The 10,245-nt window shown below is 43.5% G+C and overlaps 1 protein-coding gene across 1 annotated transcript in view; it reads left to right on the plus strand.

The window, feature by feature from the left end:
• The window catches only part of UST (uronyl 2-sulfotransferase), a 156,188-nt gene extending 150,760 nt beyond the window's left edge, over nt 1-5,428 (plus strand). The window contains exon 9 of the mRNA XM_017736401.1: nt 5,365-5,428. Coding sequence (XP_017591890.1) covers nt 5,365-5,428 — 64 coding nt within the window. The remainder of the gene's footprint in view (nt 1-5,364) is intronic.
• Nucleotides 5,429-10,245: the final 4,817 nt, after the last annotated feature.

A 10,245-nucleotide genomic window follows, 5' to 3' on the forward strand; every position in this document is an offset into this window, starting at 1 on the left:
CCTGTGCTGGAGGAGAGAGGCTGCTATTCTGCCAAATCAATACTAGTGGGTGTAAGGCAAGTTACAGGAACCAGATTGTTTTTGGTAAACCCTTCTAGTTCATAGAGTGGGAAGAGTTACCAGGTCGGTGAATGGCAACAACAAATTAAAAGGGCCAGGCAGGGCTTTGTTTCAGCAGTTGAGTATGTTTCTATTAGACTCTAAAGGAAAAGGTGTAACATGTGGGGTTTATGTTCAAGAATGGTATTTTTAGATTTTTGTTATTCTTTTGGGTCACAAATCCAAAGAGATACAGAAAAAGCTGCTCATTAAAAAACTCAGATGATCTGGAACTCCTATTAAGTATAGCTGCAGAATTTAGTTGTTCACATCTGAAGCTGAACACAGCATCCCCACCAGCACAAACACCAGACTCCTACTTTTAGCGTGCCTAGAAGGAAAATTAACAGTATGAACATACACAGCTTCTCTAGTTGAAATACTTGAGAATCATCAAACAAATAGAAGAAGATGTACTCTCTGAAACCAAAGCCGATTCAGTGATAGGTGGTTAAGAGAGTCACTGTGAAAGTTGCCCTTGTTAATCACTACAAATATTATCTGCTAACACTAGAAAGGGGATCGGTGGAAGCTGGGAGGGGAAAGAGAAGTAGCACCAATATGTGAGGTGGTGTCCCTGGGGTGGGTGGGTGTCCCTGGGGTGGGGTTCCCTGTGATGTGTGGCATGCTGGCTCTTGGGCAGCCTGCCAGCGCTGGTGGTGCAGAAGTGACAGACCTGCAGGCAGCCCTGGGCCCAGCTCTTTGTCCTTCTGCTTCACAGCAGAATAGGGGGGAGTTTGGGGTCTTGATGAGGCCTTGGCCTCTTATGTTGCCAGAAAAAGCTGGACTAATAGAGAATAAGAGCAATAAATTCCTGTCCCTAGAGCACAGGAAAGAAGCAGGTACAAGATGTTGCAGTTGCTTGCCAGGATGAGGACAATCCACCTCTGTCTATCTCGCATCCTTTCTCAAAACACCTACCAGAAAATTTTTGGTTCCTATTCCATGGCTGCCATCTGCAAGGTCATACTTCAGTTTGCTATAACAAGTAAAAGTTATTTTGTGATGGATGAAGCATATAAACTCGGGATCAGCTGAAATGGGCTTTCCAAAGGTTTTCCCTTCCATGAGCCTGCTGAGAGCCAATAAACATTATGGTCTTCTTCACTGCTCAGTCTTTACCTATATACAGAGAATGAAAATAAAGAAGAGTTGAGACAAGATGCTAACTTACAGAAAATACTAGGAAGAAGATTCATTATTAACATCCCAGGCTGGTGGTAGCAGTGCACTACTGTGGGGGAGCACATTAAAGAAAGCTGAAAATGGCACAGATAGTAACTAACATATTAGCTAAAATATGAATCTGCTGCATTGTATATTTTAAGTGGTTTCTATGAAATTACATTGAAAGAGTAATGATTAGTTTACACACTGTGGAGTTGTTATATTTTGGAAAGAAAACTAGTATTCTCATGTTTCTGAAATTCTGTTTGAATCCTTTTTCTGCCAATGTTTTAACAGAGTATAGTCACTTAACACCATTCACCCTTCCTGCAAGTTCACTGCTGCTTACAGTAAAGTCTGTTTCTATCTGTTTATTTAATGGTGTCTTCAGCCATCACTACTTATAATCGAAATACAAAAGCTGCTTAATGATTTACTCGCTAGGTTTTAATATTGTTGTATTTTCGTAACAATCAACCTGGCCTCTCCTCCTCAAATGGCAATTCTTAAATTTATCTGGCACATAGTATCTAATATTCCTGATCCTATGGCCTATTCCTCTGTCATGAAATATATTTTGCTTAACTTTTAAAAGGTACATTTTAAGCTGGTTAATCTTTGACTTATTTATTGAAACTTTTCAGCACATTCCAATTTCTAAGTTGCTCAGGAAGAAGTTGGTTTAAATAATTATATTTGGGTCTGATGAATATTTCTTATTAAAAAAAAAAAAAAATCACTGTTTGTAAGCCTCTAGCCCATGACAGCTTTGTAGGAAGTGCCATGCATGTGCTTGGAGATCTTTGTGGGGGGGAAAAAGGTGGCTGTTCAACACTTAAGAAAATAAGAAAATATATATGTACATTAGCTTAGTTATAAATGAAGCAACGTATGTTTTGGAATGAATCTTCTTTAACTTATTCACTACTATCTCCTGAAATATCAATAAGCCATATGAGTTTATTTTTCAGTCCAGCGATGTTTAAAAATAAAACTTGCACATTTCTTCCTGGCGCCATAGTCCTCTTGCTTACACTAGTTTTCCTGCCTGGATACAGTGGGTGTGGGTAGGATGCTGGAGTTGCACCCAGCAGAACAGGGTTGGATTCAGCACAAGGCATCCTCTGAAAGTCATACTTGAGCAGTGAGACTGGAGCAGGTTGCTCCTGGGTTATTGCATCTCCCAAACTATCTGAAGCTGTGAGAGTGAAGTCAGAATTGTTTTACTCACCTGAGGTGGGTGGTCAGTACATTGAAGTACATTGTCCAGTACTCTGTGGCTTCTAAGTAGAAGTTTTATCCAGGAGAGAAACAACTTAGTCTCCATACACTGCATTTTTACTGGATATGGTATTTGATGGCCAGGCATAAAAGCTCCAGTAGTCAGCGTGGTGTTACAATGGAAGTGAAGTATCAGTGCTTTCACACTAAAGAGAGTTGTTTAAACTGTTGTTTAAATGCAGCATTCTGGAAAAAAATAAATTTTAGTCTTAAGTTTCAAGTGACAATGACGAATTGTGCCATTTTTTGTTTCTGTTCAATTTACTTCTCTTCCACATAAATTTTGTTGGTGATGCAGGGCTAAGTCCAAGTATCTCAAGTGTTTCCTGCTTGTATGTAGAGAAGTAGCTCGGCGGAACTGAAAGTACATGAACCTGATGGTGTATTTAAAGCATTCCAGTTTCTTTGCAGTTCTTTTATCATTGAATCTTTGATGAATCATTTGAATGTTATGATATAGAATGGTACATTTTATCATAAACACATGAGCAAAGCCACAAATTTTAAATGTTGGAAAACATGTCTGTGAGTTCAAGCCATGGAATTTTTCCTCCTTTCAATATTTGATACAATAATATTGAATGTACAGGTACGTTTTTTGACTAAGAAGGGAAACCACACTGCATGCCAACTTTTGTCCTCTTATCAAATGAAAAAACATTGTCTGCCAAAGAATAAAAATCTACATTCTCTTAAAAAATAAAGACCTCTAATTCCCAGCTGAGAGTAATGGTGCTCTGATCTTTCCCTCCATTCTAAGAAAGGGAACATCTGTGATGTTAGAACATTAGCCTAAAACGCAGCAACATTTTTGAGAGCTAAAATATTATAATACAGTACCACAGCATTCCTTCTGTTTTATTTTTGAGGACTCTGCCATTTTTGCAAGGAGTTCAGCTAACAGTTACATAGAACACTGTTGATCACTCTGCTTGCATGAGCCAAGACCAGAGTAAATAACTAAGTGTTGCTTTGTATAGACCTCCATATGCAGGTTCCGTGGGAAACACAGGGGTGTTACCAAGCCTTGGAAGTGCGTGTCTACTGGCATTGGAATCATCGGAACCACTTTTGCAGGGTCTGTCCCAAGGGAGGGTTTGCAAAGTTAGGCTCTGCTCAAGTACCCACAGGTATGGCGGGAAAGGTGCTGGAAGGCAACTCCATAAGAAATGGCCACTGGAGGGTAAAAAAATGTCCCTGCAAAATATTTAAAGTGGATGGGAAGTTTGAAGGTTGCAGGTTAAATTGCAACCAGCATAAATCAATTCCTGATGTCTCACAGCTGAGAAACAGTCATAAGTTTTCTTTGGTTTGTCTGGAAATGGCGTTATATGCCAAGCTGCAGCGTGCAGTGGATGTCGAATCTCAGTTGTAAGCTTTATAAAATCAGGGTGTGTGTAATGAGAGCACCAGCACACTGTAATGGTTGTGTCTCGGCACCGATGTCTGACCCTGTCATCTTGGAAGAGCCTGCAGGAAGGTTGTTGTTGGGGCAGTGGGATGGGGGAAGGAAAAAGCTTTCTGCAAGTACAAATTTGGCTTTTCAGACACTGTAAGATGGCAAGATTTGACCGTTGGTTTATTTTAATGTGGATTTTGAGTATAAACACATGGATTTCCTTTTCTGAGTGTGTAAAGGAAGAATGTGAGTTGGTTTTGTATTTAACTGATTGTGGCTGAAAGGGTAAGTTAATAACACTGCTGCCAGGCAGGCACATAGGAGTGTGCTTTATGCAGACTTTTGTCATCTTTCTGTCCCCTTCTTTGGAGGCAATGGGCAAAAAAAAAAAATACAACTAAAGAATTCAGCTATACTGCAGGGCAATTGGCGCTGTGAAAAGTAGAGATTAGCAGGAATACATAGAGGTGATGCTGTTCAGAGTTAAGATTAATGGTCTAAACACAAGGATGATATGGAGTAACCAGCAAAAGTGGCATACAAGCTGCTCACTCTGTGGCTTTGACTTATCTGGAAAACTTGAGATGGTGCTTCAAAATCAAATGCTGCTTCACATTTGTGATTTGTACTGTTAGCAGGACAGTACTGATTTTTTTATTTTCTCCATATGCTTTTAAATTGCCACTTCACCTCAGAAACTTGGCAGAGCATAAGCACACAGCCTGTTCCTGTATCTGATGTGCAGGAGCTCATCAGAGACATGGATTTGATCCTTCAGCAAACCTCTCTCCAAGTGCAAGTGACAAGCAGAGTGAAACAAATCCTTGGCACAGTGTTGCTGCTAACAGGCAGAGTAATATTTAGTTACTGTGCCACAAGGGAAAGTATTCCTGTAGTTCTCCAGTTTACTACAGGAGACTTTGGATAACCTCAGGGGTCACGGGACCATTGTCAGGTAGCAAAAGCCGATTGCATGTCCCAGTGTTGAACTGATGATCATGTCCAGGTTAGGTGCAGGAAAGAAACAGAGGTGGTTACAGTTCGTACGAGACACAAGAGTGACAGTCCAGGGTATGGCTTCCCACAGCACACAGGGATTTCTCTTCTTGGAACCTCCTATCTAGTTTGTGGTGGGAAGTGCAGGGAGAGGAAGTCAGCTGCAGTTGTTAGTCTCTGACTCCTCAAAGAAGACAAGATTCTCAAGATCATGCTGGATAAACGTGTTAACAGAAGCAGCAATGAGGCACCTGTGCTTCACAGAAGAGCTGTGAGCCTTTTCCATTTTCACTTTCTCCATTCTGTATTTGGCTGTATTTGCTGTATTTCCCGAGGTCAGTCTGTGTAGCCTATTTCTTCACTAACCATATTGTCTGAGCATCTTGGAAAATGATTAAAATGCTTATCCTTTTGATCCACAGTGGAGGTAAAGAAGTGCTGTTATCGCCATTTCATACATTGGGAATAGATACAGCAAGTGGGTAAGTGATATTCCAAATGTCACGCAGTAAGGCTGTGAAAAAGAACTGATGATAATTTAGCCAAGTGTCTTAATTCTTGAACTTTCTTTTCTGCTGTAAGATCAGCCCTAAATTTCAGAAGGCAAAACAACCATGGAAAATTTTAGTTACTTGGAGTCTTTTCCTTAAAACTGGGAACACCTTTCAGTTAACTGCCTAAATACAAATTATGTTTTAGCCCTTCAGCAGACCATTTATTTCCTTTTAGGACAAAGATTAATTCCAAGTTATCTGTTCAGTTGCATAATAAACACCTGTAGAAATGGTATGGTGTAAGGTGGCTTTATGTTTGGGAACAGTGTTCCTGTAGCAGTTAAGAGCAGATAAGCAGATAAGCAGATAGATGAAGTCACATCTTGTAAATTTAGCCATTCGCAAGAATATGGTCACATTTTCTCCTGCTATATATGGCGCTTGTAGCCTACCTGAAAATTTATCAGACCTCTGTTCATGTATGTGGTCTAAGTTGTGTTTTTGTTTGGTTTTCCACAGTGCTTAAAAACCCAGAACAAGATGCAATGCCTCGCTGTTCAGCAACTACAACGGAGTGAAAAGACAGCTCTCACACAGCTCACCAAGTAGTCGGTTTTGTCTGATGTACTCATAAACCTGAACTTGTGATAGCTTCTACTGACTGGGCAGGGGCATATGCCTCTCACCTGAGAGCTCTGGTGCTTTCCTCTCATCTCTTCCCTGTCCTTCCCTTACCTGGACAGCACACATTGTTAAAACTTTTGCCTATGTCTTCTGGGGAGCATCTTAAGGAAGGTTGCGCAGATGTGGACAATGCTCTGTCCAAGTGTCTGTGGAGATGCACAAGCTGCTGAGTCTTGCTCTGAACTTTGGTACTGGGGGAAGGCTTTTGATTTTGAGCCCACCTTGCAGATGTCGCCTCCAGATCTAGTTTCTCTTCTGAGTATTAGGGCGGGTGCTGGCCTGTCTCTGTTGAAATAACTGAGGCTTAGCAATACCAAATCCGTCCCCTCTGGCTTTGGGCCGGGAGGCTGAAATGCACTGGCAGGTAAGCCCATCAGGGTGCAAAGAAGTCTCCATAGTGTCAGTCCTCCAATGTGAGCAGAGGCACTCGGTGTCAGCAGCAGCCCTGGGGCTGGTGTCTGAGTGGGGTGGGGGAAACGGAGCCGGTTTCTCAATCGTGGCATGCTAGTGGGCACTTCTGCCAATCTCCCTTGGACAAGTTTCTGCTAGTCTTGTCGGCACTTGGGAAAGAAACTTTTTTCCTGCACTTTTTGGACAGGAAGCTGGCAAAGAAAACCTAGCAGTGCTTCTCTTCCATAGAAGCTACAGAGATCCAGGGGAGATGTCAGGGTGCAGGGGAGGGAAAGCAGCAGCCTCCTGCCTGCCCCACAGGGGCTGGGTTCCAAGCTCTTTCTATCAGACCTAGGCAGGATGGTGCTGGTAGAGGACAGTGCTGCTCCTTGAAGCATGAAAACTCAGCTACTCACAGTGGAGTTTCATGTCAGAAACTTAGCCAGGAAAGCTCCCTGGAGTCCCTCTGCACGGTTGTAGCTTTCCATCAGGTTTTGCCCCAAAGAACATGATTTGAGCCATCAGCACTGTCTGGAAACTGAGCCTTCTAGTGACTCCACAATCCAGCCCTTGTCAGTCACACCACTTGGGTCTGTGCATGGGGCTCTTTGTGATAAACCTCACTGGAATTTGGAAAACATTCAGCAAATTTGACCTCTACTTTGTCTTATAAATATCAGTGTCAAGCAGCATCATGCATGCTTTATCACTCCAAAATGGGGAGAAGGAGATGGAATTAGAATGCAGTCAGCTCTGATTTTCCAAAACAGTATCTTCTGAGTTAAAAAAGCTTTTTACTTCTCAAAAAGAAAATACAATGTCCTCTTTTTGTCCAGGGGCCAAGGCTTCTTCTCAAACTTTCTCTAAATTGTCGTGGACATGGACTGGTCAACCCAAAGGAGCCTAAAGCATTTTCGTCTCTTGTAGGTAGAGCACTATGTCAGCCAGCTCTGGCAAGGAAGGTGAGATGAGACCCAACCCATTTCTCTGTTCTCACCACAGGAAAGGGAACAGAGGCATCAGCAAAACCTTGGCCAAGAACGGCTCTGACCAAAGTTAAGACTAACTTCTCTATAAAATAGAAAAGAGCAAAATAGATAGCAAAGCTTACTGGGGCAATCAAGGGAAAACACATCTAGCTGCAGGTCAGCATCTTTTCCAAAAGCTGCTGCTCCTGCTAACATAAGGAAGATCAGACCCTTCCTTCCCCTAAAAGAGGGATGTGGTGCTGCAGTGTCCCCTCCCTGCCCCCCCCTGCAGAGCTGCCGGGCCATGGGGCCGTGCCGGTGCTGTGGCAGGCGGCAGATGAGGACGCCTTGGGAGCCCTGCGCAGCTGGCGGCCCCGCCTGCTGCCGAATCACTGTGTGGCCCAGCCTAATTGCTTAAAGCTTTCCTTTTCCCCTCACCGCCAATGCTGGAGTGTAGTATTTATCTACTCTGCAAAACTTTTATGAGAATTGGTACGGTTTTGTAGAATTCCTGAATAACAGAGATCACAATAGCTGCAGTGGAGCCAGACTATGCAAACCCAAATGCCTGCACTGTTTGCCTCACACACAGTCTGTTCAGGGAGGAGTTGTGCTCCTCTGCCTCCCACCAGTCCCTGTGGAAAGTGCCCCAGACCCCTCACAATCCAGCTGAGGTGCAACTGCTCAATGCTTCCAGCACTTCACCCTCCACCTCCCTCCTTCTCTTTCATTCCCAGGCTCAGAAAGGAGCATGGGCACCACTGGAAGACAGCTGAATGTAGCTCTCTAAACCACTTGGGGACTTTGCACTAGTTGTTGGAAATAAAAAGGAGGTCCTGAGAATTTCCCTGGGGAGATTTTCCATGAGGAAAAACTTCATTGTGATCCTACCGGATAGTGAGCTGGGAAAAGTAATTTGAAACAGGATAGGTAATCCCCACCTTCTTCAGAATAGCCCTTCAGGTTTTGGCCAGCCCTTATGTACTGTGAAGCCAACACGTCATATTGCTGAAGACTCCTCTTACCAGCAATATTTAAGGTCAAATAGTAATAGTAATTACAAATAGTAATGATAATAATGTTGTGTTTACTTCCCAGTGTTCAACTGAAACAGTAGATTCAGAAAAAAAAGATGCTTTGCATGCAGAGGAAGCCTTGTGCAAGAAGGGGATAAGTGCAGGTTAAACTGCAGAAGCCTCTTGCTGAGGCGGCCTAGACTGCAGTGCTCAATGCCTGGGAACAGCCAGCTTTCCCTTCTTCCTTCCTCTCCAGTGCATGCCACTCATTTCAGTTTAGATGAAACAGAAAAAATTACCAAGCCAAACCAAACCCAAGTATCCATTGCTTTTTCCAGCCTGTCCTTCCAAAAGTAGTTTGCTTTAGTCCAGCGAGTCAAAAGGTATTACTCCCTTACTCATCATTCCCATTTGCATTGCTCAAGGCGAGATCTGGCAGAGAAACGGTGTGGACAAGCCCAGAACCTTGCACCAGCACTTGGTAGCTCATTCCTGGGGAACCACTGCATTGACTGTCGGGACTGCAGGCTTGGAGACTCTCTAAATGGTGATTTTGTTCAGGGCCAGTGCAACCTGCATGAAGGTGCCACCATAAACAGGATCACAATGTGAAACAACCAAGGGGAGCAAAACCAGCCTGGCTACGCAGCAATGGCAAGTTCCCACCATAGCACTGCAGTGACACAGTCAGCATGGGTTTGGTTTGTGCCCTGTATAGGAACATAAGCAAGTGTATGTGCATAGCTTCAAAACACCATGGCCCTCCAGAACTCCACAGGGGGGTTAGAATGAAAGAGAGAAGGGTTTTGCTTCTAAAAGGTTTAAGAGAAGTTTAGAGATCAGAGCAGAGAAACCAAAAAAAGAGGTGATATGCATGGCAGGGTATAAGGAGCAGAACCCTGTACAAGAGGGGTTGAGGAAAGCTGCTCCTGGTGCAGGTATTGAGCAGCTGGATATCCATTAAGGGAGCTGTCAGAAAGACCAGTCACAGCCTCTGGTTCCACCTTCCCTGCCCCTGATGGTGATGGCACACTTTGTGAAAAGCCCACACCTGATAAAAGGAGCACACAGCAACGGGGAAAAGTTTCAACCTGTGCCCAGATGAAGTGATGGATCCAGGTGAAACTGCTTAATAACCCTAGCAGTCACTGGCTTTCAGGTGCTGGAGCCAGTCTGAGGGAAATGAGTAGAGATGGAATCTGTTCATACTTTTTCTTTCTGGTCATCAAAGGTCAGTGCTGGTGTAAATCAACTAATGCAGCATATTTTTAAAAGGAAGCAAGGCTGCCAAAAATACTGATTTAAGCTTTCTTCTAGCAAGCTACCAATATCAGCTTTGTTTAAAGTTTTTCTTCACCTCTCTATCTCAACCTTGTGCCCTCTGCTTCTCAACAAAAAGTACTAAAGCCAAGGGAGGCGCTGGGCTGATTCACTTTTGTCAGAGGAAGGGTTTTTCCTCCTGCTGCTGCGGTCCCTTGTTCCCATACCTCGTGGGTCTCTGCATTTCCATTGCAGAGCCTGTGCTCCGCAAAAATGCACCGCAAGCTTTCAAAGAATGCATCTGTTTATATTACCTCCCCTGGCCCAACATCCTGTTTTTGGAAAAATAGCTTTTATAATGAGAAGCAGGGGAAACTGAACAAATGATTCTTCATGCAAGAGGTGAAGGTCTTCCTTTCCCCCAGGGCTTTTGGGGTGGACTCTATTTTTTCCCCGGAATTCCTGCCTTGGAGGAAAAAGCCGGTGTCCCC

Source organism: Corvus brachyrhynchos, unplaced genomic scaffold (genome assembly GCF_000691975.1).
Source record: "Corvus brachyrhynchos isolate BGI_N302 unplaced genomic scaffold, ASM69197v1 scaffold595, whole genome shotgun sequence".
Taxonomy (NCBI): domain Eukaryota; kingdom Metazoa; phylum Chordata; class Aves; order Passeriformes; family Corvidae; genus Corvus; species Corvus brachyrhynchos.